At 56.4% G+C, this 27,893-nt stretch overlaps 2 protein-coding genes across 4 annotated transcripts in view; one reads left to right on the forward strand and one right to left on the reverse strand.

The window, feature by feature from the left end:
* The window catches only part of PTPN23 (protein tyrosine phosphatase non-receptor type 23), a 41,372-nt gene extending 36,699 nt beyond the window's left edge, over window positions 1-4,673 (forward strand). Inside the window, exons 16-25 of the mRNA XM_061196673.1 lie at window positions 113-424; window positions 505-659; window positions 761-912; window positions 1,000-1,179; window positions 1,277-3,011; window positions 3,088-3,272; window positions 3,366-3,470; window positions 3,546-3,684; window positions 3,772-3,885; window positions 3,966-4,673. Coding sequence (XP_061052656.1) covers window positions 113-424; window positions 505-659; window positions 761-912; window positions 1,000-1,179; window positions 1,277-3,011; window positions 3,088-3,272; window positions 3,366-3,470; window positions 3,546-3,684; window positions 3,772-3,885; window positions 3,966-4,445 — 3,557 coding nt within the window. The 3' untranslated portion in view covers window positions 4,446-4,673. The remainder of the gene's footprint in view (window positions 1-112; window positions 425-504; window positions 660-760; window positions 913-999; window positions 1,180-1,276; window positions 3,012-3,087; window positions 3,273-3,365; window positions 3,471-3,545; window positions 3,685-3,771; window positions 3,886-3,965) is intronic.
* A 345-nt stretch (window positions 4,674-5,018) lies between these two features.
* The window catches only part of SCAP (SREBF chaperone), a 92,751-nt gene continuing 69,876 nt past the window's right edge, over window positions 5,019-27,893 (reverse strand). The window contains exons 4-23 of one of the 3 annotated variants that reach the window (XM_061196675.1): window positions 18,549-18,706; window positions 17,515-17,735; window positions 17,224-17,329; window positions 16,248-16,420; window positions 15,724-15,850; window positions 14,190-14,302; window positions 13,088-13,182; window positions 11,562-11,660; window positions 11,182-11,400; window positions 10,079-10,455; window positions 9,357-9,545; window positions 9,073-9,274; window positions 8,869-8,984; window positions 8,262-8,784; window positions 8,079-8,164; window positions 6,437-6,519; window positions 6,158-6,324; window positions 5,896-5,976; window positions 5,499-5,705; window positions 5,019-5,414 (exon numbers count right to left, since the gene is read on the reverse strand). In XM_061196675.1, the coding sequence (XP_061052658.1) occupies window positions 5,169-5,414; window positions 5,499-5,705; window positions 5,896-5,976; window positions 6,158-6,324; window positions 6,437-6,519; window positions 8,079-8,164; window positions 8,262-8,784; window positions 8,869-8,984; window positions 9,073-9,274; window positions 9,357-9,545; window positions 10,079-10,455; window positions 11,182-11,400; window positions 11,562-11,660; window positions 13,088-13,182; window positions 14,190-14,302; window positions 15,724-15,850; window positions 16,248-16,420; window positions 17,224-17,329; window positions 17,515-17,735; window positions 18,549-18,706 (3,588 nt within the window). In that variant the 3' untranslated portion in view covers window positions 5,019-5,168. Of the gene's footprint in view, window positions 5,415-5,498; window positions 5,706-5,895; window positions 5,977-6,157; window positions 6,325-6,436; window positions 6,520-8,078; window positions 8,165-8,261; window positions 8,788-8,868; window positions 8,985-9,072; window positions 9,275-9,356; window positions 9,546-10,078; window positions 10,456-11,181; window positions 11,401-11,561; window positions 11,661-13,087; window positions 13,183-14,189; window positions 14,303-15,723; window positions 15,851-16,247; window positions 16,421-17,223; window positions 17,330-17,514; window positions 17,736-18,548; window positions 18,707-27,893 lie in introns of all 3 variants that reach the window. The other 2 variants (XM_061196674.1, XM_061196676.1) reach the window with 2 other exon arrangements.

The following is a 27,893-nucleotide window of genomic DNA, read 5'->3' on the forward strand; positions in this document are numbered from 1 at the left end:
GCATGCAAGCCTGACTGAGGGGGCAGTTCTGTCTCCTGGGGGATGGGCCAGAGTGGGTGCCTAGTCTGCCTGCCACAGGAGCTGACCCCGCCTCCTCTAAATACGCCCCCAGTGCTGTCCGGTGTGTTCACGGATGTGGAGGCCTCCCTGAAGGACATCAGGGACCTGCTGGAGGAGGATGAGCTGCTAGAACAGAAGATGCAGGAGGCAGTGAGCCAGGCAGGGGCCAGCACAGCTGTCTCCAAGGCCGAGCTGGCAGAGGTGAGGCGAGAATGGGCCAAGTACATGGAGGTCCACGAGAAGGCCTCCTTCACCAACAGCGAGCTGCACCGCGCCATGAATCTGCATGTTGGCAACCTGCGCCTGCTCAGTGGTCCTCTGGACCAGGTCCGGGCTGCCCTGCCCACGCCAGCCCTCACCCCAGGTGAGCCCCCTTCCTGTCCCCATGGGGAGAGGCTTGGCGCTGGGGTTTTCTCTGGCCTCACTGACCACTGCCGCTCCCAGAGGACAAGGCAGTGCTGCAGAACCTGAAGCGCATCCTGGCCAAGGTGCAGGAGATGCGGGACCAGCGTGTGTCCCTGGAGCAGCAGCTGCGTGAGCTTATCCAGAAGGATGACATCACGGCGTCACTGGTTACCACAGACCATTCAGAGATAAAGGTGGGGCTGGGTGAGCAGTGTGCAGGGGCTGACTCTAGGCTCCACCCTTAGGTGGTGAGGCCCTGAGTGTCTGTCCTCCACCCCCCATCACACTCCCTCAGAAGCTGTTTGAGGAGCAGCTGAAGAAGTATGACCAGCTGAGGGTGTACCTGGAGCAGAACCTGGCCGCCCAGGACAACATTCTCCGGGCACTGACAGAGGCCAACGTGCAGTACGCATCTGTGCGGCGGGTGCTCAGTGAACTGGACCAAAAGTTAGTGTCTGGCCCTGTGCCTCTACCCAGTCCTGCCCAGAGCTGGGCTCCAGTTACTCACCTCCTGCCGGCCCTTCTGCCCGCCAGGTGGAACTCCACGCTGCAGACCCTGGTGGCCTCCTATGAAGCCTACGAGGACCTGATGAAGAAGTCCCAGGAGGGCAAGGACTTCTATGCAGACCTGGAGAGCAAGGTGGCCGCTCTCCTGGAACGGGCACAGTCTACCTGCCAGGCCCGTGAGGCAGCCCGCCAGCAGCTCCTGGACAGGTGAGTGTGGCCCCGGGGCCGGGGTGCGGCTGCACCCCAGACCGAGGTCGGGCTGAGGGGCTGTGTGGCTCCACTTCTTCCCTACCTTGTCCTACAGGGAGCTGAAGAAGAAGCCGCCGCCACGGCCCACAGCCCCAAAGCCGCTGCTGCCCCGCAGGGAGGAGGGCGAGGCAGTGGAGGCAGGGGACCTGCCTGAGGAGCTGCGCAGCCTGCCCCCCGACACCTTCCTGGGGGCGGCTGCCCCACTCCACTTCCCCCCTGCCCCCTTCCCCAGCTCTGCAGGCCCAGGACCCCACTATCTCTCAGGCACCTTACCGCCTGGTACCTACTCGGGCCCCGCCCAGATGTTGCAGCCCAGGGCCCCCCAGGCCCTAGGGCACCCTGTGCTGGCCCTGGCACCTGGACCTGCTCTCTACACACCCGGGGCCTACACACCAGAGCTGGGCCTCGTGCCGCGATCCTCGCCGCAGCATGGCATGGTGAGCAGTCCCTATGGGGGGGTGGGGCCTACCCCACCGGCTGCAGGCCTGCCCTCAGCCCCACCTCCCCAGTTCTCCGGCGCTGAGTTGGCCGTGGGGATTCGGCCAGCCACCACCACAGTAGATAGCGTCCAGGCCCCCATCTCCAGCCACACAGCACCACGGCCAAACCCTGCCCCTGCTCCTCCCCGGCCCCGCTTCCCGGGGCCGCCCCCCCAGCCGCTGCCCGTGCCCTACACCTACCCGATGGGGGCCAAGCCACCCCTCGCAGCTCCCCCCGCCCAGCACCACTTTTCTCCTGGGATGCCCACAGGTTTTTCAGCCCCGAGGACTGGGCCCCAGCCTCATCCCACACGAGCGGTGTTTGGGCCCCAGCCTCCCCAGCAGCCCCTTCCACTCCAGCATCCGCATCTCTTCCCGCCCCAGGCTCCAGGACTGGTACCCCCACAGACCCCCTATCCCTTTGCCCCTCAGCCTGGTGTCCTGGGGCAGCCACCACCCACCCTGCACACCCAGCTCTACCCAGGCCCCTCTCAGGACCCTCTGCCTCCTCACTCAGGGGCGCTGCCTTTCCCCAGCCCTGGGCCCCCTCAGCCTCCCCATCCCACCCTGGCATATGGTCCTGCCCCTTCCCCCAGGCCCCTGGGCCCCCAGGCCCCCCCCCTCTCCATTCGAGGCCCTCCGCCTGCCAGCCAGCCCGCCCCCACTCCCCACCTGGTGCCTTCACCTGCCCCATCACCGGGGCCCGGCCCCGTACCTCCTCGGCCCCCTGCAGCAGAGCCAGCCGTGTGTCTGCGCCGAGGCGCTGCGAGTGCAGATCTGCTCTCGTCCAGCCCTGAGAGTCAGCATGGAGGCGCTCAGCCTCCTGGGGGTGGGCAGCCTCTGCTACAGCCCACTAAGGTGGATGCGGCTGAGGGCCGGCGGCCACAGGCCCTGCGGCTGATTGAGCAGGACCCCTACGAGCATCCGGAGAGGCTGCAGCAGTTGCAGCAGGAGCTGGAGGCCTTTCGGGGCCAGCTGGGCGATGCAGGGGCTCTGGACGCTGTCTGGCGGGAGCTGCAAGACGCACAGGAGCACGATGCCCGTGGCCGTTCCATCGCCATCGCCCGCTGCTACTCACTGAAGAACCGGCACCAGGACGTCATGCCCTACGACAGCAACCGTGTGGTGCTGCGCTCGGGCAAGGACGACTACATCAACGCCAGCCGCGTGGAGGGGCTCTCACCGTACTGCCCACCTTTGGTGGCCACCCAGGCCCCCCTGCCTGGCACAGCTGCCGACTTCTGGCTCATGGTGCATGAGCAGAAAGTATCAGTCATTGTCATGCTCGTGTCCGAGGCCGAGATGGAAAAGGTGAGAGGGAGAGGTTGGGTGGGTGCCCAGCAGGGAAACTGGAAAACCAGCCCTAACTGCCCTGTTTGTCCTTCAGCAAAAGGTGGCTCGCTACTTCCCTACCGAGAGGGGCCAGCCCATGGTGCACGGTGCCCTGAGCTTGGCCCTGAGCAGTGTCCGCACCACCGAGACCCACGTGGAACGGGTGCTGAGCCTGCAGTTCCGGGACCAGAGCCTCAAGCGCTCGCTCGTGCACCTCCACTTCCCCACGTGGCCGGAGTTGTGCGTCTGCTGCCCTGGGCGGTGGTTGGGGGGCTGGGAGGGTGGTGCAGCCTTGGATCAGGTCTGGCTCAGAGATGCCGCCCCACCCTGCAGAGGCCTGCCGGACAGCCCCAGCAACCTGCTGCACTTCATCCAGGAGGTGCACGCTCATTACCTGCATCAGCGCCCCCTGCACACGCCCGTTGTCGTCCACTGCAGGTAGGTGTGGGTAGCTCCCGAGTGGCCCTCCTCTGGGGGCTCCTGGGCTGGCCTTACAGCCCCTTCCTGCTGCAGCTCCGGGGTGGGCCGCACGGGAGCCTTCGCGCTGCTCTACGCGGCTGTGCAGGAGGTGGAGGCTGGAAGTGGGATCCCTGAGCTGCCTCAGCTGGTGCGGCGCATGCGGCAGCAGAGGAAACACATGCTGCAGGAGAAGGTGAGGGCCCGGGCGGGAGCTGGGATGGGCCCTCCATCCTGGGTGACGGGCCCCGCCCGGCTGACCAGGCCCAATGTGCCCCTGCAGCTGCATCTCAGGTTCTGCCATGAGGCGGTGGTGAAACACGTGGAGCAGGTCCTGCAGCGCCACGGCGTGCTCCTTCCGTGCAAGCCCTCAGCTGGTGCCAGTGTCACCCAGAAGGTGAGGGAGGGAGCCCCTGGGGGCTGCTAGGACTGACACTGCCTCGTGGACTCCGTCTTCACCCACTCTTGTCTCCTCAGAATCACCTTCCTCAGGACTCCCAGGACCTGGTTCTCGGTGGGGATGTGCCCATCAGCTCCATCCAGGCCACTATCGCCAAGCTCAGCATCCGGCCTCCCGGGGGCTTGGATTCCCCAGCTGCCGGCCTGCCAGGCCCTGTAGAGCCCCCAGGCCTGCCGCCACCCAGCCTCCCAGAGTCCACCCAGCTCCCATCCTCCTCCCCACCCCCTCTCTCTTCACCCCTGCCTGAGGCGCCCCCGCCTGAGGAGGAGCAGCCGGTACCTGAGGTCCCCAGCCCGGGGCCCCCCTCCTCCTCTTTGGAGCTGCTGGCCTCCCTAACTCCTGAGGCCTTCTCTCTGGACAGCTCCTTGAGGGGAAAGCAGCGGATGAGCAAGCAGAACTTTCTGCAGGCCCATAACGGGCAGGGTCTGCGGGCTGCCCGGCCCACTGACGACCCCCTCAGCCTTCTGGATCCACTCTGGACACTCAACAAGACCTGAACAGGGTTTGCCTGCCTGGTCCTTACACTATGTTGTCTCCCATGCCAGTCTGCCCCTCTTGAGGTGGGGCCTAGTCTTACTCCCATTCCTGCTGCCTTCAGCCCTGCCTGGCCCAGCCCACAGCTCTATGGGGTAGAGATGCATCATGGGTTTTGGGTCAGGTTCTGCTCCTTTGTGGGACCTGACATTTTCAGCTTTTTGCTGTTGAATAAACAAACCTGTTCTGTGGCCTGTTCTGTGGCCAGTGTTTGTTTGCTCAGCGCTGCTCCCCGGGAGGTGGGGGGGCTGGGCCTCAGCAACACCACCTTCAGTGAGCGTGGATGTGGAGGGGGTCACCTTGGTTTCCACACCTCTGAAGTGGTTATGCAAGAAGGCCTCTAGAGCTGGCTTGCTAAACTTCCCCAGCCTGTAAACTGTTCCTCTGACTGACTGGTATGGCTTCTGGCAGGAGCTGCTCTGAGCTGAGAACGGTCTAACCAAGTGCTGCACTTCAGGCACCGGGAGGGTGTAAATGATGCCAGAGCTCATCCAGGGGAAGACGCAAGTGGCTCACAAAGCCCCTGGCTGATGATGTGATTTTTAAAAAAAAGTTTAATATTACAGTCACGAGGCAGGACAGGACAGTTCAGAGGCAGCTTCCCAAAGATTCAGCTCTTCCCCCAGTCCAGGTCCAGCACATTGCCCCACAGAGCACCCCAGCCAGACAGGCAGGGAGGCCCACCCTCAGTCCAGCTTCTCCAGCACAGAGGGCACGTACACTAGGCTGAGCTCACTGCCAAAGTTGCAGACAATGGCAGCATTGTCCAGCACCAGGATCTGGCGGGCCGGCTGGGCCTCGCTGTTCTTCCCCAGGTAGACTGTCTGTAACAGGTCCCCGTAGTTTAGGTCCCAAAAGGAAACACAGCCCTGGCCACCGGTCACCAGCAGGTTGTCTGAGATGACACCCAAGCTTGCACCACAGCCCAGGTCCTGGAGGCAAGGACAGGACAGGCTCGGTGTCTTGAATCCTTCCCTAAAACACCGAGAAAATCCTGTGGCCCCCAACATGCCTACCTGCTGAATGGAGTAGAGCCTGATGCCTGTGCTGCGGTCCCAGATGCTGATGAGGTCATCTAGGCCACTGCTGATGACGCAGGAGGTGGTACAGGTGAGGGAGGTGACATCCCCACGGTGAGCGAACATGTGGCTGACCCGGCTGCCAGTCAGCACATCCCACAGGCAGATGGCCCCATCTTGTCCTCCACTGGCCAGCACCATGGTCTAAGGGAACAGGCACAGGGGAGCTGGTCACTGTGGTGAAACACCTCTGTCCACAAGGGTGGCTTAGTGCCCTGGTGGGTGGGAGCCCTCACTCTGCTTCACAGAGGCCCTTGGGGACCAGCTCCCAGGAGTTAGAAACAAGGGCCATGGGCCTGGCTTGGTACTCCTGCACCCCACCCACGGCCCTCACCTGGTCAATGTACACAGTCGTGATGGCCCCTGAGTGGCCTTGCAGGGTGAAGAGGCAGCATGAGTCCTCCAGGCGGTACACCTGGGGCAGGAACAGGTATCAGATTCTGGTCTCTCTGGGATTTTCCAAATCACACTTTGGCCAGGAATTCCCTTCCACAGTTCATCCAGGACACCTCCAGCCACTCCCTGGCTGACCCCATGTGCTCCCCACCCCCTGTGCTGGGCCACCCCAGTAACCAAGAGATGGTGCCAACACTTACTCTCAGTGTGTGGTCCTGGCTCCCAGTCACGAGGCGCCCGGCAGCTGCCTTCAGGGCTGTGATGGGCTTCTGGTGTGCACAGGGCACTGTGTGGGTCAGGTGACAAGCCACTGCGTCACTGCTGCTGTACATAGGGGATGTGGGGGAACTGCCCCGCCCCGGGGCCCCTGGGGACAACAGGCCAAGTGAGGGATCTCCGAGAAGACACCCTGCAGGCAGCCCCTGCGCTCCACCCACACCCACCAGGTGCAGGCACCAGCCCAGCCCAGGTCCCCTGACCTCGGAACTGCAGTGGGCTGAGGGCTGTGTGAGTCTCCAAGGAGAAGAAATCAAGAGAACCGTTGAGCCGGGCAGCCACAATCCTGGAAGAGAAGAGCGGCTGCCAGGTGGCTCTCCCTCAGAGCCCCCAGCCTTGGGGCTGAGCACCGCGGGCCCTTGACAGGCCCTTCCCACTGGCTGTGGGAACAGTGGAGCCATGAGGGACCGTGGCCAAGAGGGAAGCACAGGTGCTGGGGACCAGGTTGCAACTCCAATTATTAACCTCTGTGCCTCAGAGTCTTCATCTGTGAAATGGGAACAACTGTAGCCACCTCTCAGCGTGGTCATGAGGAGTAAATGAGCTAGTATGTGTAAACTGGTACCTGGGGAACATCATGTAAGATTGGAAATTAAAAACAAAAACAAGGGGGATGGGCAGTCCCCCTTCACAGCCTGGAGCAAAAGGAAAGGCTTCAGGGGAGGAGAAACAGGACCTACGGTGGGGCTATGTTTTAGAGCCACAGAAGGTGCTGCTGTCTCCATCACAGAAAAGCAGCTTCGACCCAAGCACCACCTGCTCCATTTCCTTTTTCCACAAAGAAATAAGGATTATTCTCCACTGCCCCGATTCCTAGGCACAAGTTGACGGGCAGAGATGGAGACATTTGCCTTGTGGCCCCAAAGCTTTGAAGTGGGTGGGGTTCAAAATCTTACTCCAGCAAAGGGCAATGCACATCTTCACCTCTGCCCATAATCTGAAGGATCTATGGCAGAGATGGGGAAGGCACAGAACAGGGGTGGGAGGGAGAGGGAGGAGAGACCATGGAACTTTGAGGGTTGAGCTGAGACATGTGGGCTGTCCCTTAACTTCAAAAAAAAAAACAGCAGCAGGGGAGAATTTCCAAGCATGGAGAGCACAGTGAACTTGGCCAGACTGCAGGGTAGGATGTTAGCTAAATAAGGCCTGAGCAAGAAGCCTGGCAATGGCAGGAATGACAGCAGCAGCCAACAGAAACTGAGAGGTGAGAGCAAGGGGTATCCCCACCCCAAGAAAATAAGGCTCCAGCTTTAGCTTAGATGGTGGGACCACGAACGGTCAGGGACCCTGCGAGGAAGAGCCAGCATGGGTCAGGCAGGTGAAGCGTTCAGCAAAGGCACCTGGTCATGGGTGAGGCCCAGGTTTCTCAGCCCAGAGGTGGGAGCTCAAGCCTGAGAAGCTGGGGATCCTCCTCTCCCAGGGAGTGTGTGATCGAGCCCTGGCAACACCCAGCCAACAGCCGTGCTGAGGAGGGAGGCACGGACAGTGTCCAGCATCAAAGGGGAAGAAAAGACGGTTCTTCTGAAAATGCATTTTTCTGGAACTGAAAACCCAGGAAACCTAGAAAGGTCAGTATTGACAGGCTACCTAGAGCAACTCTGACTTCAGAAGGGTGAGGAGAACTGCTCACTCTCCATGTGCCAGGCCCTATTCTAAGTGCTTCCTGTTAACTCTTTGAGCTGTCCCCCTCCCACTGAGGTGGACTACCTGCTGTTCACAGGTGTGGGGCTTGGCACCGAGTAGGGAAGTCAAGTTACACACCAGTGAAGGGGAAGCAGGGCTCAAACCTCAGAGTGTGCTGGGCTGGGCTGTCTAGGGTTGAGGCAGGCATCCTAGCACTCGCACCTTTTGTCCAGGAAGACGAGGGCCGTGATGCCCGAGGAGACCTCCTCGCTGCTGCAGCGCAGAGTGCCCTCGATGGCGTCCCACACCTGCAGGCCCAGAGGCTGTGAGCACCTGCGAGCTGGGAGGGCCCACAAACCCCCTGCACAGACGTCCCCTCTGCCGACCTCCAGCCCCTCTGCCCACCTCCAGCCGGCCACTGCTCCGCCCCACCACGATGAGGCTGCCCTGCAGCTCCAGGCTCCAGATGGAGCCATCTGCGCTGGGGGCCCAGGCGAGGGAAGGGGACCCCTTCTCAGGAGGAAAGCCCCCCTCGTCCTCAGGGGCCTGAGGCAGCGTGGGCCCGGGCGAGGGTGGGCGCAGGGCTGGTGTGTGGACGGGAGCCATTCCCTCCTCCTGGTACAGTCGCTGCACCAGGTGGCTGAAGTCATAGCCTAGGGAGGCCTGAGCACGGCGGCAGCCCGCCCGGTACCGGGGCTCGGGCTGAGCGGGCTCTAGGAGCTGTGGCTGCGCTGAGAAGTTGGTGTCGATCAAGCAGGTGAGATCCGGCTGGTCCCCGAAAAGGGAAGGTGGCGGAGGGCCCCGGGGACGATGCCGTAGCGGAGGACTGTCCCCAGGCTCCTCTGGACCACCCTTCCCACCGTCCGACAGCCGTTCCCAGCTCTCCTGAGCCTCCAACACGCTGCCAACACCACTGTCCTGGCGCTGCCTGCTGGGGGGCGGGGAGGGTGGGGTGAGGACAGTGGGGCACAGATGCAGGGCAGGGCATGGGTGGGAGGTGGGGGGTACCTACCCCGGGTGTGGGATGCGAGTGAGGCAGTCTCCAGTCTGCGCGTCCCACACACACACGTGGCCTGCCAGGCAACAGCTCACCAGCAGCATCCCGTCACTGGCCAGACACTCGATGTCCTGCGGAAGCACAGCATGGACATGGGCACGGGCGCTGGCGTCTGCGCGGCCCAGGCTTCAGGCGCCCCCAGCTCCCACCCGCGCTCACCATGAGGTGCCCGCGCAGCACCAGGGGCACAATCTCCGTCTCGGGTGGCGCGTAGCCGTAGTCATCGCAGGGGAGCTCCCCACGCCGCCGCCGCCCGGGCCCCGAGCCGGGTTGCCCATAGTTGCGAGGGCAGAGCACGCGGTATAGGCAGAGCAGCAGCAGCACGAGGACGATGCCCGAGGCCAAGCCGAGTGCCGCCACCCTGCGCCGGGCGGAGCCTGGTGAGGCGTGCCCCATCCCCCCCCCCATCCCTGCCAGCCGCCCCCCTCCCTCGTGGGCCTTACTTGTACAGGGTGATGTCTCTGTGCGCCTGCGCCGTGCCTGGCCCCTTGGGGCCGGCCTCCCAGAGCCCACCCTGCCCAGGCCGCGGCGGGGGCCAGGCACTGCGGCCGTCCTGAGGGTGCCGCCCCTCCAGGGCCTCCCTCGGGTTCAGGCGGAGCGTGACTGGGATGACAGGCAGCAGGCTGATGTACCTGGGGCCGGGCAGCGGGCAGCCTCAGCAGAGATGCCCTCGGAAGGGACCCCCCTCCTGCTGCTGCCCCAGTCCCCCTCTCTGCTCTTCACACGGGACTCAGCTCAACCTGACAGGCTCCAAGAGCACCCTCTCAGGACAGTCTTCCCAGCATGGGTTGGGGCAGCAGAGGTAACATCCCTCCCCAGCCCAGCTCTGGCACCCCAACCTTCCTCTGTCACAGACACCGGCAGCCATCACTGCCATGTCTGTCACCCATTCTGACTCAGAGTGGGTGGAAGTGAGTGAGGTGGATCTCATTCTGGCCAAGTGGCTGACAGCAACCTATGACTCCCCAGAGCAGGGCCCTGGGCTACTCTTAGGTTGTGGATGCTTGGAGCACTGGCTCCTACTTCACAGCCTTAGGGGTGTTTGTTTGAAAGGAAATGCAGAATTCAAACCAGAGGGTCTCCCTCCTGAGGGGAAGGGATGCTCTGGGGACAGTGAGCTGACATCACCAGGTGGGGAGGTGGGACCTGGCACAGCCCAACTCACCTCTTGGCCAGTGTGATGTTGTAGTAGCTGAAGAGCGTTGGCCAGTGGCGGAAGGACAACTTCCTCCAAAGTTCCTCATCCTCAGTCCCCCAGGTTACCTCTGGGGCTGGGCTGTCATGGACGCCCTCAGCCGGAGCCCCAGGCTCGGGCAGCTCCCCTGGCAATGTCTGGTTCTCGGGTAACTTAGAGGCGCCAGGTGGGAAGATGGAGAAGGCAGGGTCCGGGTGGCTGGCAGGCAGCACACCACTAGGCACAGGCATGGAAGCCAGGGCACCCTCGCCCAGAGGGCTCTGCTCTGTCACCTGAGCAGTGAGGTATGTGCGCAGCCCTGCTGGGTCTGTGTACACCAGGATGCCAATCCAGACAACGGTGCCAGCCTGCAGTGGGGCATCGGGTGCTCAGCAGGACCTCTGGGAGGAACGGGCAGCCCCAACCTGTCCTTCCCTCCTGCCTCTCCAAGTCCTCCCACTATGACTGGGGGCCAACTGCCCCCCAGAGGGACCTAGTTCCTTTTCCATGGTCGGGTTTGGGACTCCTGGCCTGGAAATACAGAGTCGCACCCTTAGGTTTGTTACAGAACTTTCCCATCCCCAACCCCCATCTCAGCTTGGGCCAGAAAGCTGCTACCTTTCCCATGGTCAGCATGGCCAGAGGGACCAGCTGCATGACCTGCTCCAGACACACCACGGGTCCTAGTCCTCAGAGGGCCTCAGCCTCGCTGCCGTCTCACTTCAACTCCTTAGGAGAGGCCCACTGACCAGAGGCCAGCCCTGCTCCTTCTCCCCTCTGCCCAGCCCAGCATTTTCTGATGCCCGCACAGTGAACCCTGACTCGGGCAACCATGGTGGTTCCATCCCAGAGCACCCCGTCCTGGGTCACCCTGGGGAGACGACTCCTCTCCCTGACAACCTCGGCTACCTCTCCAAAGATGGGCTTGTCACCCCAGAAACCACCAGGGTCTGGGCAGGAGGGTAGAGTGGGTGGCTTCCCAAAGCTAGGCTTCAAGAGGCCATGAAGGCCTGAGGGGCACCCCCCACCTCTGAGGCAAATGCAAAATACAAGAGGGACTTGAGCGCTGGCCCTCGGGCAGGGGTGGCAGGTACCATGATGAGGCGCTGTGCCAGGCGGGTTCGGGCCAGGAAGTAGACGACACGCAGCCTCTTGGGGAGCCGCAGGTTTCGGAAGGAGGACGGTTGCAGTGTGATGGTGTGGGGTGTGGACGGCCGCACAGCCAGCTGCCGCTCGAAGCGTGCTGGCTGCCCCGCCGGCTTAGCTGGGGGCAGGCAGGCCTCAGGAGGCAGCCGCTTGTTCAGGTCCGCTAGCTGTTGGGGGTGCAGTGGTCAGGGCCCAAAGCTGCTGTCCAGAGGCTGCCCGCACGGGGCTGCTGCCCTGCCCGAGGCCTGCCCCTCTCTCACCCAGAAATCCCCTGAGCACAGCCAGGGATGCAGAGGAGGTGGGTGGGCAGGGCTCAGCCCAGTCCTACCTCCATCCGGCGAATGTCAATGGACAGGACAGTGGTGAAAAACAGCATCTGAAGGAAGAAGTCAGACACCAGGCCCACGACGGCGAAAAGACAGAACTCCTGGAATTAAGCAGATGAGGGGACACCATGACCTCACAGCCCAGCACCTAGAGAACCAGTTCCGTGCCTGCAGGCACCTCGGAATCTGCAGGGCAGTTTCAGGCAAGGCACAGCAGAGAGAAAGAAAAGAGATGCTGGTAGTTCTGAAATCTGGGAGCGGCCAAGGAGGATAATGCAGCAGCTCCCTCCCTCCCCACAAAGGGGCAGCAGAGACACCCCTCCCAACCCCCACCCCCACCACCCCATACACACACCTTTACCCAGAGAAGGCTGATGCCCGAACTTGGAGGTGAGGTGCTTTGACCCAATTTGGAAAGTTCTGAGCCCCACCAGCCTGCTACCCAAAAAGCCCTCCCTGACTGAGCCCCTGGCCCTGCTCACGTGCCATGGACCAACACCTACCTAGAGCCCAGGCCTGGCCTGGTTTGGGGGCTCTCAGAAATATTCCTGGCCAGTGACCACACTGGACCAATGAAAGGAGGGGAAGAGCTCAGGGGGGAATTAATTCTGCCCTGAAACTGAAAAGGGGTGGTCTCTCTGCTCCCCAAGCCCTGTGGATAGATGGAATTTTCTCAGATTTAAGTTTTTCTCCCCTGCCCTTGTTGCGACCTCTGGCACATCACCATGGCTTCTACTCAAATGTGGGGTAAGATGAAGGATGGAGCACACGGTGGCACCGTGGTCACGTCAGCTCTAACGTCCCAAGACTGCCCGCGTCCTGCAGACGCCCTCTGGCGGGGGTGGGAGCCTGGGGCCCCTGTGGTCTCAGCTCATCCCCCAAACCTCAGCAGGCCTGCATGCTGTGGGGGAAGGACGGGGAGGGGATGGCTCTTCACTCCCTTCGCACAACTCGTCCCGGAACCGGCAGCAAGAGTCTGGGCTTCTGACTCAGTGTGGGTCCACCCCCACCTCTGCTCACAGCCCCACGGCTGAGCCAGGGCTCTGGGCAATGGCCGGTGGCCCTCCCAGGGTGCGGGCCATGTGTTTAGAGGCTGCAGGGGTGGGTCAGGGCTCGGGCCAGGAAAGGCAGGAAGGGCCCAGTTCAGGGGCCCCACCGTGTTCTGCCTGAGAACTGGGAAACGAGGTCTGACTGCACTGCACAGCGGGCAGCCAGCCTCTGCTGCACCCACCAAGCCCCCTCCTGCCACTTGGCTGAATGAGAGACAGGCAGCGAGGGGCAAGGACAGGGTCAAAGGCAGAGGCTGCCAGGCTGGGAGCTCAATCCCGTGGCCCAGCCTTGGCTCACCAAGTCCTCCTCCTGAACCAGCTATGCCAGGACCACCCTGTGCACGGTGACAGCCATCTTGCCAGCAGAGGGCCCACCTCATAGGTGAAGGTGGCAGTGTAGAGGGGGTGTGCCCCGCACAGCTGGGGAAACAGCAGCTGGCTCCATGCTCACCTAAGCTGCAGCCCTGGAGGGGCCTTACCTGGATGGCAGGCACAAGGGTAAAGTAGCCAATGAGAATGATGCCCAGCTCTGTGGCCATGTTCTTCATGATGGACCAGCTCTCATTGCTTAGGCCTGCAGAGGACGACAACAGGACCATGGGGCCAGCACGTGACCGCTGTCCGCTACGTGTCTGCACACAACCACGTGGGGAGCCTTCTGAGGCAGCCATTCCACCAAAGCGCCCCAACCCTCAGGACCCTGCCAGTGCCCAGGCTCCAAGGTGCTGCTGTCACAGCTGCTGCAGGGAAGGAGGGTTTGGAGGGTCCAGGGGAGAGCTACAACCATCAGAGGAAGGGAGAAGCAGGGTGTGAGTTGAGCAAACCCAAGAGGAGAGCCAAGTGACCCCGAAGCTGGCACATCCAGCCTCACGTGCTGTCCTCGTCGGGTGTGCACGTGGGACAATGGCTCGGGGGACAGAGGAGGTCGATGTGTTCTACCTCAGCCCCTCCCTGGCCCCCAGGCTATCACACAGTCCCACGTTTAAAGCTCTGAGCGCCTAGTGGACAGCGGCCATTTCCCCTAGTCTCCTCGGAACCCTACATCTAGTGCAGGGCCTGGCCTCTCACAGAAGCTCACAGAGGTTTGCTGAGTGAACGAACGGCCTGCCCCCAGCCCTGCCCCCACAGATAGGGGGTGAGGAGAAGGAGGTGCAAGAGTTCAGACCTCCAGGCTCTTTTCTCGCTTTCGCCAGAACCCCAGATCCCCAGCTCCTGCCACGGAGGCCACAGGGGGCTTTCCTGACAGCTGTGGAGGCAGCGTCTCTGAGGTGACCAGCTTCAGGGGCCTGGGCCTCATGTGATGGAGTGAGGCAGGAGGAGAAAAGACCAGGTGCCAGCCTGACGAAGGGTCAAACATATGAGCCCCGCAGCAGAGTCTGGTTTGCTTTCTGACTGACACATGAACCAGGACGAAGCACAGCCTGGTGACTCCACAGTTCCTCAGGGCTCATGCTAACAAGCTGCCATGTGACACTGGAGGCCACGGCAAGGGAAGCTCCTGGGCTCCCGCTTCCTCAGCCGGAAGAGGTGTAGCCCAGCGCCCCCCCTGCCCTAGTGCACCCCACACTCCCCACCTGTTACCTTGGGCGATGCGCAGCTTCACCTCGAGGTCCACTGGGGTGGAGACCACTGACTTGGTGAGCACCAACACATTCTCGAGCCCAATGACCACCACAAGGTAGGGGAAAATCTCACTGGGGACAGAGAGGGAGAGGGTGAGCAGAGCGCTGAGGGCCCCCGACACACAGCTGGTGCTCAACGGGTTTGGGTCCCAGGGGGCTGTGCGGTTGGCACCCTATAGTGGGGGCTGCTGAGCGACTCGCACAGCACAAGACTGACCCCCGTCCCAGGAGGGCCTCTGTCTGCACGGCTCTCAGCTTTCAGGCAGGCTTCGAAGCCTTGCGGGGAGAGAGCGACCACCCCCATCTCCATCCATCCAGCACGGCAGAGAGAGGCCCCTGGGCTGCCCAGCTGCCAGAGCACAGCTCTCCGGGGCCTTCCCACACCGGCCAGAGGAAACCACTCCAGCCAAGCCATCAGGACTAAATGGAAGGGGGATGAGACCAGCCTAAAGCCCTACTCGCCTCTGTGGAGAAGCTGTGTTTGGAGACGAGCAATTGTTTCTAAAGAAAATTCTCCTAGCTCTCTGAGACCAGAGACTCCCACTACCAGTAACGGTCTACGACGGAAGTCTAGGCACAAAGAACACCAGCCGAGGCAAACCTCACTGGGGTCTCCACTGTAGAGCAGTGGAAGTGGGGGGCTCTGAGGGCACAGCAGACAGCTCTGGCGGGAGGGGGTGTTGAGCATCATCACCTTTAGGAAAGGAAGCAGTTCTGTGAGCAAGGAAGGTAACAGAAAACACAAAATCGCTGTTCCTGAGACCAGTCTGACAAGCCAAGGCAGGGCACAGGCCAACTGGCAGTACTCGCTAACGGAAAGGCGGGTGGGGCCCAGCAGAGCTGAGGAGACTGAAGCCCGAGGACACACCCAGGGAAGGGTTTTCAGACCACGTTTCAGAGAGAAATGGCAGGGAAAGCAAACCGTAGAAAGGTGACAAATTAGAGTGTGTTTATGTCCTATGTCTTCTAAAAAGCTTACTCTAATGTCACCTATTTTATTAGGCATTTAAATGTTTTAATAGTAAGAAAGGAAGAAATGTACCTTCTCTGTCACACCCATCTATGGCTTAAGCCATCAAGAAGCAATTTGCACGTGTATACATAATATACAAATACACACATACACATCCATATACCCTATACACACACACAATACATACCCATATATATATATGCATAAACACATATATATGCATATATAAATACCTACCCCATATACACACACAGAAATATACACATGAACGTACATACATACACATAACTATATATGTATTATATGTAAATATAGATATACTTTGTATATACATATGTATGAACACAAACCAGGTAACTTAAAGAGGAAAAAAATGTACCTCTTAAATGTCAAAATAACCATGTGAGAATATGGGGTAATAGCAAGCGTCCAGTGCAGGGCAGGCCAAGTGCCCAGAGGTGCAAGGTCCTCCGGCCTGCGGTCCCACCCTGCCACCCAGTGGAGCCTGCTCGGGACCTACCCGCCGTTGAGGGTGGGCGTCAGGCCGAAGAGTGTGCAGAGCCCCACCGACATGAGCAGCGAGCTAAGCACTGTGACCACGGCGGCCAGAGCCAGCCCCCACTTGGACTTGACCATGTCGATCTTGCCTGGAGGGCAGAGAGGGCACATCAGGATAGCATCTCCCCAGAGCCTGGCACACACAGGCCCTTCTAAACTGAGCTCCTAGGAGGGGAGTGTGCCCTGACAGTTGAGGAAGGGAAGGCCCCGGTTTGACCAAAGAAGGTGTACACTTCCCAGTCTCAGGGGCGTAGTGTGTCCTTTGGGAACCCTTACCCAAGAAGGGACTTTTCTTGAGAAGTAAGAGGAGCCCTGGACCCACCCGAGCCCCTGAGACTCTGTGGGGGTGGTGAAGCCCCAGCTTTTGTAACCACCAGGCACGTTCTACATCTCTGCCTGGGCCACCTGCACAGGCAGGGAAGGGGGTGATCTGGAAATGCCCGTATTAGCTCAGAGAAAGCCCCAGCGTCCTTGCCGTGGACCTACGTGTGGAGAAGTAGATGTAGGCAAACAAGATGATGTAGGTGGTCACAAGGGGGATGAGCTCAGCGATGCCAATCTCCTCCTTGAAGTGCACGTGGACCAGGCTCTCTGCCCGAAGGCTGCAGTTGGGGCTGGGGTGCAGGAGCATCAGGCGGGCCCGCAGGCTGCCCAGAAACCTGGTCATGGAGTGGGGTGGGGTAGATGGACTGTACCTCTTGGTCCAGGGGACAAAGACAATCCCTGGAAGGAAGGTCCGTCGGGGCTTCCCTCCTCCCCCTGTGTTGGAGGGAGCTTCTTTGTGGTGTCTAACCTTCCCTCCAGTCTCCAGGGTGGGGTGGTGGGGGGTTGGAAGAATTTAAAAGTTGGCAAAGGTGTCTCAGGACCTCCCTCTCAGCACCCCATTCCCAACCTATCACCCCACTCCGACTGCCAAAGGCCCAGAACAGCCAATCAGCAGCATCCTACGGGCCCTTGCTGGGAGCTGTCTGCAGCAGTCTGCTGGGAAGGTTCTGAGGCCACATGGGGCTCAGTAGTAACCAGCTGGGGACCCCTGCCCTAGGCTCAAGAGAGACCACTGGAGGCACCAGGACAGTGAATTTGCCAGCCCTGCCTTCAACCCTTATTCTTTTTTTTTGGCCATGCAGTGCAGAATGCAGGATCTTAGTTCCCCGACCAGGGATCAAACCCACGCCACCCCCGCCCCTGGAATTGGGAGTGTGGAGTCTTAACCACTGGACCGCCAGGGAAGTCCCAGCGTCCCTTATTCTTTTTTTTTTTTTCCATCGCCCCTTATTCTTAACCAGCTGTCAGGTCAAGTGTCAGCAGACAGCACCCTTCAGCCTAAGGGATATAAACATTTCTACAGGAGGCCTGAGAACTCCAAGTTCCCAGGGGGCATTCTGGACACTCTAACCAGAACAAGGACTAGTCAAAGCCTCCTGTCATTCCACAACCCCGTCAGGAGCCCTGATGGCCTTACTTGGCATCATAGTGCTGGAAGACCAGGGTGATGGTATACGAGACCAGCCTCTTCCTGGTGTAAAGGCTCACTCCGCTGTACTTTCCAGGGACACCGAACAGCAAGTCTGCAGACAGAACGCAGCAGGTGCTGACAAAGGAATGGCAGCTACTGTAGAGACACCAGGACCCCTCTCCACCCCCATCTTTGGAAACCAGGGGTAACCCCTGATCTGCTAGAGCAGCCATCAAAGAGGACATGGTGACCAACAGGCCCTCTGGCGGGTTCTCAAGGAACCTGCCCTGGGGGTACCTTTGAGCGTGGCTGAGGTCTGCAGGGTTTTAGGTTCGTGCTGATGGATGGTTCCGATGATGTCAGGATCAGCATGGAAGTGTTCCCGGTCATTCTGCCAGAAGTTCCCAGGTGACAGCAGCAGGCATCCATGCTCGGGGAGGAGGTTCCGGAGCTTCCTGAGGCCTGGCAGCAGGTCGGTCACCTGCAGGCATACCTCCTCCAGGCTCCTGGTCCCGGAGCTGTGCGGGAGACAGGACGAGGCACCTGCTGTGTCTGCCAGCACAGGATAGGCCCACTGCACTTACGAGGTCTCCTCCGTCATCAGGCTCCCAGATGCCTGGTATCTCAAAGAGCCTGAGGACTAGGACAGCAGGGGAAGTTCTTCCAGGTGGTCAACAACCAAACCATGTGGCTGTCTGACCTTCAAAGTGCATGTGGACCCCAAAAGCCCATCACCTCCGAGGAGAAGCAAGATCTGGGAGTGTGCACAGCCCCACTCACTAGAATACCTTGGCCAGTTCAGCAGGCAGAGGGGATAGGGTGAAAATCAAGGGCTTTGTCTCGTTCACCAAAATGCCTGTCAAAGCCCTCAGCTAACTAAAACCCAGCAGTGAGGCAGCTTACAAAGACAGCACACTCCAGAGAATCACTGGTGGGCTGGGATTTCAGAAGTGTACCCCCAGGGACAGCTTGCTTCTTGTCAGCATGGCCACCCCCATTAGATTCACATCTCACAACCCCTAGGCAGTGAGTCCTCTGGCTCACGAGTCAAACAGACCTCAGCTTGTCACAGGGTTGGCCCAGTGGATACCTAGTCTGAGACCTGGCGACGAAGCTCAGGGCTCTACCTGTGCCATCTGCACAGGTCCAAGGGGAACACAGCCACAGTGGACCCACAAGCGTGCTGAGAAAAGCAAAGCGAGCCCACCCACCTCTTTCTCACTTGTTCACCTTCCACAGAGCTGGCTGGCTCAATGGACTTACACTGAGGGCTGTACCCTCCCTTCAGTACAGAGCTGGATCAGGGAGGCTGCGGTCCCAGGGAGGGATACCTGTCTCTCAGCACATGGTTCCGTATCTCCTCCACCAGCTGGAATGCCCGGGACAGAGGTGAGCGGAACACATCTACTGCCAGGAGGTTCTTGTGCCAGGGAGATACTGAAGACTTCACAAATATCTGCTGGATATAAGCCACTGGGGCACCCACGTACTGCAGAAGAAATGGGGGAGGGTTAGAAAGGTCAGCTCAGCACAAGAGGGAGAAACATGGCCCGTACTCAGGAAGGATTTACTGAGCACCTACTATGGGCAAAGCAATGTGGGGCCAACAGGACAGGCCTTCAAAAATGAATCTGTCCAAAGGGACTTCTTACCACTTAATGGACCACTTTCCTACACATTTTCCAATAGAATAGGGGTTGCCAACCTATGGCCACAGGCCATAAATTGAGCCTGGCACCTGTTTTTCTAAATAAAGTTTTCCTGGAACACAGCCATACCCACCCCATTCTGCACTGTTCTGCTTTCATGCAACAATGAGAGGTGAGTGTTCACGACAGATGGCATGACCCACAAAACCTAAACAAAACCTGTACTATCTAGCCCTTGATGCAAAATGCCTGCTGACCCTGCAATAGGCCATAAGCTCCCCAAAGGGTGTAGCCTATCTTGCCGATCCTGGTTCGGCCACTTGCAGGTCACTGGTTTTTGAAGCTCAATAGACCCAGTTCTAAATCTCTACTCTCCAACTGTATGGCCTTGCAAATGTTTTTGACTTCTCTGGATTTCAATTTCCTCAGTGAAAGGGAGATAATGACATTCACCCTGCAGCATCACTACAATTTGCGCACAAGCACACGCACGCAAACACACACACATAAACAGCGCATGCAGAGACTTAAGTGCCGATGGAAACACTAGCAATAACAGGTGTGGCACATCGTCTCACTGACCCCCAAAACAGTCCTATGAGAAGCAAAGTGACTCTCTAGGGTTTCAGGACTCAAGAAGGATGGTGTGAGGATTCAAACCCAGGTCTCCTTGTTGAACACCACACTTTTCTCACTAGAACCTGCCATCTATCCTTAAAGAGCTAATATGCACTTAAGTGACAAAAGTGACACACATGTAATAGGCAAGGAATGACTTCCAGTGACGGATGTATCAAGGAGCACCCCCAAAACAAGGTACTGGACTAGCTGCAGCAGAGTTATGGCCGGAGAGGAGCTGACTGGAGGCACGAGGTGGGGAAGGGCTGGTGGAAGAGGGGCAGCGAGGGCCTCTGAGGAGCAGCCTGGACAGCACAGAGGAGTCCTGGCGGGTAATAATGGAAATCACAGCAAAAATGAGAGGTGGCCAGGATGACACCTGACTGAGCCATCTGGATTTTAACCAGTGGACAAACAAAAGCCCCTGACTATCTCTGAGAGGGAGGGGCAACCTGACAAAGCAGTGCTCTGGAGACCCCCCTAAAGTTAGGCTGTCATCCACCCAGAGACAGGGATGGTCTGCCCACAGGCGTGAGGCACTGTGAAGAGCAGGCTGGAGGGAGCAGGGCCTGGCCGAGGGATGAGGGGACTGTCCTGATGCCTGTGCCGCAATCAGGAACTCTGAAGGGCAGGTGTGTAGATGAAAGGAAGGCCATCTAGCCACTCAGTGATGCTATACTCCAGGCTATGGCACAAGCAAGGGTTAAGATGCTGATCACACACAGCAAGTTAATATCTCCTGGGCCCCTGAGCCCCTGGGAGCAAAGGAACAACCCCAGGTATCCATCTGAGCCTTTGTGAAGTGTGTATTTATGAAAGGCTCTGGGGACAGAAGTCCTCACCCACTTAGTCTTCTGCAGCAAACTCAGCCCACTAGAAGCTGCCAGGAGGTAGAGAGGTACCCAGACAGAACTGACTGCCACAGGTCCTGACCCAATCAGCAGCTCATCGACTCAACACACCACACAGGCCTGAGTGTGGCAGGAGCTGCCCAGAGACCCACAGCTCTACAAGGAGAGCGATACCCAGGGGATCATCCTCAAACTCTGTGAAGGACACAGCACATCACCCAGGTAGAGCTGGCACCGTGGAGCCTCCAGATCCAGGTCTGTTCCCACTGGGCACAAGGCTGTGACTCCGCACATACCATCTCCTCTGCCCACGGCCCTCTTCACACACTCCACCCCCACCCTTAGGCCCACTGAGCCTGTGCAAATGAACCTTTGGTTTCCAGGCAGGAGAGCTCCTTGGCCCTCCAGTCCAAATCCAGCCCCCTTCCCACCCAGGACCATCCAGGCCACCATTTCAACAAAGTAACAATGAACATACTTCAGAACCAGAGCTCTTGTTCTGGGCTCTAGGGATGGCTCCAGGAGTTCTATGAGCACCCTGCTTAACTCATATTTCTTCTCAAAAGTGTATCTATTATTATCACTGTCATCATTTTTAGGGGAGAGGATCCATGGTTTTTTGTTTTTTTTTTTAAATATTTTATTTATTTATTTATTTATTTATGGCTGTGTTGGGTCTTCGTTTCTGTGTGAGGGCTTTCTCCAGTTGCGGCAAGTGGGGGCCACTCTTCATCGCGGTGTGCAGGCCTCCCACTATTGCGGCCTCTCTTGCTGCGGAGCACAGGCTCCAGACGCGCAGGCTCAGTAATTGTGGCTCACAGGCCCAGTCGCTCCGCGGCATGTGGGATCTTCCCAGACCAGGGCGCGAACCCGTGTCTCCTGCATTGGCAGGCAGATTCTCAACCACTGCGCCACCAGGAAAGCCCGGATCCATGGTTTTCATCAGATTTTCATAAGAATGTGTAACCCTTATGCCCCAGACACCTCTTTTTCCTTTGACCTTCCACCAGCCCTGGGTAAAATCCACTGCTCATTGTTTTCACTCCTCAGCTGGTAAGCCTTACCACACAAAAACCACATAGAAGAGAGCCTATGGCACAGCCACGCTCTCCGGCCTTGGCTGGACCTCCCTCTGCTGGCCAGCTCTTATTCACCTCCCCGATTTCCAAATGAACTTTCCAAGCAGCTATTCCACATCTGTCCAGCTCTTTCAAGATCTTGGGTCAGTCATTTAATATGACTGTATCAAACTCATCGTCCAATATATGTACCTTCAAACTCCCTCTTCTGGGCATCAGAATTCTCTTATGGTGGTTTATTTACAGGCATGAGCCTAACTCTTGTCATTCACTATCTTAGTTTGGGTTCCCCCAGCAGCAGGCCCTTAGACAAGTAGTTTCCTTGGGAGGTGGAGGAAACACAGGGGGGGGAGTAGGGACAGGAGCAGGGAAGGGAAGGCAGCCCACAAAGGGTGTGCTACTGAGCAAGCATCCTCTGTGGATAACTGGATTTAGCTGAGTTATCCGACATAAAGGAAGACAGCTGAGGTTACATACCAACTCCTACAGTTATTGGTTGAGGGCTGCTCCTAGGGGGTGTGAATTCTCCAGCACCTCAGGCCTTCTGTACCAGAGATCCTTTGACAAATGAGATGTGGATACTGGTGGCTGGAAAGCAGGCAGGCATGAAAATGGTAGCAGGAGATGTGGGCAGGGCCTACCACTCACTGTGCTGGGCCCTATCATAATCCCTACTTGATACTCAAGTAAGAAACAGAGATGGAAACAGAGACAACACGAGGTATCCTAAGTGGGTGATGGAGAAAGCATAAGGGCCAGTGGAGTACAGAAGCCCCTGGGTACAGAGGGAGGAGTGCTCACTAGATGGAGGCTTCTAACATGGCCCCAATAATCCCCACCTCCTGGCGCTCATGCCCAAGTGTAATCCCCCTTGAGAGTGGGCTGGACCTAGTGACTTGCTTCTGACAAACAGAATATAGCGAAAGTGATGAGCTCTTATTTCTGAGATTAGGTTACAAAAGACTATGACCCTTAAGGCCATTATGCTAAGTGAAATAAACCAGGCACGGAAAGACAAATACCGTATGATTCCACTTATATGAGGTACCTAAAGTTGTCAAATTCATAGTGTCAAAAAGCAGAATGGTGGTTACCAGGGGCTGGGAAAGGGGGAATGCGGAGTTACTGTTTAATGGGTGCAGAGTTTCTGTTTTACAAGATGAAGAGTTATGAAGATGGATGGTGGTAATGGCTGTACAATAATGTGAATGTATTTAATACCACTGAACTGCACACTTAAAAATGGTTAAGAGAGGGAATTCCCTGGTGGTCCTGTGGTTAGGACTCAGCACTTTCACTGCTGGGGCCCAGGTTCAATCTCTGGTCGGGGAACTAAGATCCCACAAGCCACATGGCACAGCCAAAACAAACAAACAAACAAAAAAAAGCAAAACAAAAACAAACAAAAAACAGTTAAGAGAGTAAATTTTATGTTGTGTGTATTTTGCCACTATTTTTTTTTTTAATGGAAGGAAAAAGCAGACTACGAGTCCTCCTCTGCGCTCCCCCTCCTTTACAGCCACCACTCTGATGAAGTCAGCCATATCATGAGTTGCTCCAGAAAGGTCCATGTGGCAAGGAACTGAGGGGCTTTCAGCCAACACCCAATGAGGGACAAGAGTCCCTTAGTTCAACAGCCTGCAAGAAACCTGCTTCCAGCTCACTGTCTGAGTGAGCTTGGAAGCAGATTCTCTCCAGTCAGGCTTTGAGATAACTGCAGCCTTGGCTGACACCTTGATTGCAGTTTGTAAGAGACCCTGAGCTAGAGGACCCAGATAAGAAAACCAAGTCTCAGAGAGATAAAAAGGATATGCCCAAGGACACACAGCTGATAGGCAGCAGACCAGGATTAAAGCCCAGGGCCGCCTAATTCCCAAGCTGGTATATTCTACCTGCCTGGGTAGTTCTGAACTATGTGAGTTCCCATGGAGAACAGGACATAGATGGAAAGGCCCAGCACAAGCAGTGCAGGAGGGGAGCTGAGGTCCTGAGGACCTGTGGGGTCCCTGACCAGGGCTCCTTGGAAACCTTGCGTTCAGGCTCAGGCTACCACCAAACACTGCAGTGCTGGGCCGGAAGCCCAGCCACCTCTGTGGACGCGGCAGGCAGGTCTCGGTATGAGGTTCAGGTTTCCATGGTGACCTGGTCCAGGGGAGTCAGGCCAGTGCAGGACACCTCAAGTTTGCTGCTTTAAACAGAATCCTTCCTTCACATTTAGAGAAAGCAAGCTAGAGCTCCAGGTATTTCACCTTTACACTGACACACCCAGGGGCTCCCTTTACAACACCATACGGAGGACTCCCAATACTCAGCTCTTCTGGAAAGCAGGGCTCCTGCTCCTTGTTCTCCAGCCCTGGACAGGCGAGGGGGTGGGGTGTGGTGGGAAGGGCAGGCTCAGGGGACACGCCAGGGTTAAATTCTAGCTCCACCCGTGGCTGTGTGTCTTGGACAAGGGTCTCTACACTCTCCAAGCCTCAGTCCCTTACTTACTGAGGGAAACGGGAATAAACTCTCAGACGTCAGCAGATCACTGTGAGGACCAAACAAAAGAACACACGAAACCATCTAGTAAGGTGTCTGGCCAAATACATGTTAGTTATATCTAGTTGTATCATTATGTCTTAAAACTCTTAAAATTGGTTTGACATCCCTTTAAAATCAATCTCTCCTCCCCTTTCTTGTCCCCTTACCCTCCCTCCTAGGCACGGTCAACTCAGTCTCCAAGTTTCTCTAAGTTCAATTAGATTGACCTTCTTACCACCACTTTCATCATGTCATTGCCTCTAAGGGAATGGCTTTCCACTGCCCAGAGAATTCATTTAAACTCCAGAGCCCAAGACTTAACTTGGTCCCACCTAACTTATCACCTACCAAGCTCCAAGAAAAATGCCTCACTTCAGACTCCCTGTCTCCGAAATAAGCCGTGCTTATTCAACAAGTCATTCAAAAAAAACCTTTCTTAAGCATATACTATGTGCAAAAGGTTGGACAAATTTGAATGAAACATGATTGCAACTAGGTCACACTACAGTTCACAAGGAGAAACAGAGCACACATCTGCAAGACAGCTGGGGAAGGCTTCCTGGAGACCGTGATGTGAACTAAGGAGTAAAAGATAAGGAGTGCATGCCTGGTGCACTCAGAGGGCAGTCCAAGTATGTGAACCTCTGTTCTTCTGCCCTCTGCTCTGACCAGATCTAATCAATGACGATGAGAGCCAGAAACATTTATCGAATGCAAATGATGGGCCAGGCACTGACCTAACTTTTGCATTCTTTCACTTAATCCTATGACAATGTATAATGCAGGTATAATTATTATCCCCACTTTATGAATGTGGAAACTAAGGTACACAGGTGTTACATAACCTGCCCAAGGTCACATGCCTGTGAAATGGAAAGTCTTCACCTTTCTGCTTTGCTCTGGTCTTCCTCTGGTAAAAACACCCCTCCTTCCAGAGGGAACTGTCCTCCCCTACCCCACAAGGCCACTGATCAGTGACTCCAACACAGGGCAGACCTAACTCAGAGTGCAAGGACCCAGTAGAGTTGATTAGAGTCCTTTCTGGAGGACACAGAAAGGCCTAACTGCAGGGTGCAGACACCACCCCATTGGGGGGGAACACTTCAGCAAAAGGGGAGAAAGAGGACTATATACTATATAGAAAGAGACACCTCCAGCATACAGAAAGAATTACAATTCAATAAAACGAAATCCAAACAGCTCAATTCAAAATGGGCAGAACACTGAAACACTTCACAAAGGAAGGTATGCAAATACAATAAGCACTTGACAGTAGTCATCTGGAAAATGCAAATTAAAAACACATCTAGATTGTTCCATACTTCTATTAGAAAGGCTTAAAAAAAACCCAAACAAACCTGACAGTACCAAGAACTTTATAGCACAAAGACTGAACTTTAATGTATGGAAATTTAAAAAATAATTTAGGAGGCTGACAGATGTGAAAAGAATGACACTTTACCTCTGTAGTGTTCCTTCCAAAAACCCATAACCCCAGTCTAATCTAGAGAAAAACAGGCAAATCCCACTTGAGGAACACTCCTCAAAACTGTACAGGTCAGGACTTCCCTGGTGGTCCAGTGGCTGAGAATCCGCCTTCCAATGCAGGGAACACGGGTTCGAGCCCTGGTTGGGGAATTAAGATCCCACATGCTGCAGGGCTACTGAGCTCGCCCGCCTCAACTAAAGAGCCTGCGGGACTTCCCTGGTAGCACAGTGGTTAAGAATCCGCCTGCCAATGCAGGGGACACGGGTTCGAGCCCTGGTCCGGGAAGATCCCACATGCCGCGGAGCAACTAAGCCCGTGCGCCACAACTACTGAGCCGGCACTCTAGAGCCCGCGAGCCACAACTACTGAGCCGGCACCACAACTACTGAAGCCCACGTGCCACAACTACTGAGCCCACGTGCCACAACTACTGAAGCCCACGTGCTCTAGGGCCCACGTATTGCAACTACTGAAGCCCGTGCACCTACAGCCCATGCTCCACGACAAGAGAAGACACCTCAATGAGAAGCCCATGCACCGCAATGAAGAGTAGCCCCCCATTCACCACAATGAGAGAAAGCCCGCGCACAGCAACGAAGACCCAACACAGTCAAAAAATAATAAAATTTAAAAATAAGTAAATAAATAAAGAGCCTGCGTGCCACAAACTACAGAGCCCACATACTCTGAAGCCCAAGCACCACAACTAGAGAGAGAAAACCCGCACACCACAACTAGAGAGAAGCCCACACGACGCAACAACAACAAAAAAGATCCTGCATGCCACAATGAAGACCTGACGCAGCCAAAAATTTTAAAAAATTAATTAAATAAATATAATATAAAATAAAATACTTATTTACCAAAAAAAACTGTCCAGGTCATCAAGAACAAGGAAAGTCTGAGAAACTATCACTAAGGAAAAGTAAGGAAACCAGATTTCCTTAGCTTGTACCTATGTCCTTCTTCTCTCCCAAGATCCCATCTAAGATACCATGTTATATTTAGTTGTCCTGTCTCTTGAGGCTTCTCTTGACAGTTTCTCAGACTCTCTTTTTTTTTTTTTTGGCTGCATTGGGTGTTCGTTGTTGCACATGGGCTTTCTCTAGTTGCAGCGAATGGGGGTTACTCTTCAGTGTGGTACACGGGCACCTCATTGCAGTGGCTTCTCTTGTTGTGGAGCACAGGCTCTAGGTGCACAGGTTTCAGTAGTTGCAGTATGCGGGCTCAGTAGTTGTGGTTCTTGGGCTCTACAGCACAGGCTCAGAAGTTGTGGCGCATGGACTTATTTGCTCTGCTGCATGTGGGATCTTCCTGGACCAGGGCTCGAACCCGTGTCCCCTGCATTGGCAGGCGGATTCTTAACCACTGCACCACCAGGGAAGTGCTCAGACTCTTTTTTTGATGACTTTGACAGTCTTGAGGAGCGCTAGTCAGGAATTGTGTAGACCATCCCTCAACCGGGACTCATCTGAAGTTCTTCTCATGATTAGACTGGGGTTATGGGTTTTTGGGAGGAAGACCACAGAGGTAAAGCACCCTTCTTGTCACACATCAAGGGTACATACCATCAACCTGATTTATCACTGTTGATGTTGACCCTCATCACCTTGCTCAGGTTCTCCACTGTAAAGAGACTCTTTTCTCCCCTCTCCACACGGTACTCTTTGGAAGAAAGTCACTATGCACAGTCCACAATTAAGGAAAAGGGATTATATTCCACCTCCCTGAGGGCAGAGTAGCTACATATATATATATATATATTTTTTTTTTAATACAATGATTACTTTTTACTGCATTTTTAAAAATTAATTTATTCTATTTTATTTATTTTTGGCTGCATTGGGTCTTCGTTGCTGCGCGTGGGCTTTCTCTAGTTGCGGCGAGCGGGGGCTACTCTTCGTTGTGGTGCACAGGCTTCTCATTATGGTGGCTTCTCTTGTTGCGGAGCACAGGCTCTAGACGCACGGGCTCAGTAGTTGTGGCTCATGGGCTCTAGAGCGCAGGTTCAATAGTTGTGGCACACGGGCTTAGCTGCTCTGTGGCATGTGGGATCTTCCTGGACCAGGGATCGAACCTATGTCCCCTGCATTGGCAGGCGGATTCTTAACCAATGCGCCACCGGGGAAGTCCAGCTACATAAATTTAGAATTTTTGCCCAGATCTGTCTATTTTCCTTCACTGATTTATTCAATCATATGGACTCAGATATTTATTTACACTGTGGGTTATAATCCAATACTACTTTACTTATTTTGTTGCAAAATGTATTTTATTTTCCAGCATTGGCCATTTGGAGTTCTTTCAGTTGGCTCCTGTTTCCCTTTGACATATGCTGAATTTATTTTAAACTGATATCTTTGTCTTCTTTTCCCAAGCACACTAGATCTCCTCCAGAGCAGTGAGGCTCTATGTGTCCTCAAGATCATTCTGCCAGGCACACTGCAGACGTGCAATAAACATGTGC

Source organism: Eubalaena glacialis, chromosome 7, assembly GCF_028564815.1.
Source record: "Eubalaena glacialis isolate mEubGla1 chromosome 7, mEubGla1.1.hap2.+ XY, whole genome shotgun sequence".
NCBI classification, from domain to species: Eukaryota; Metazoa; Chordata; class Mammalia; order Artiodactyla; family Balaenidae; genus Eubalaena; species Eubalaena glacialis.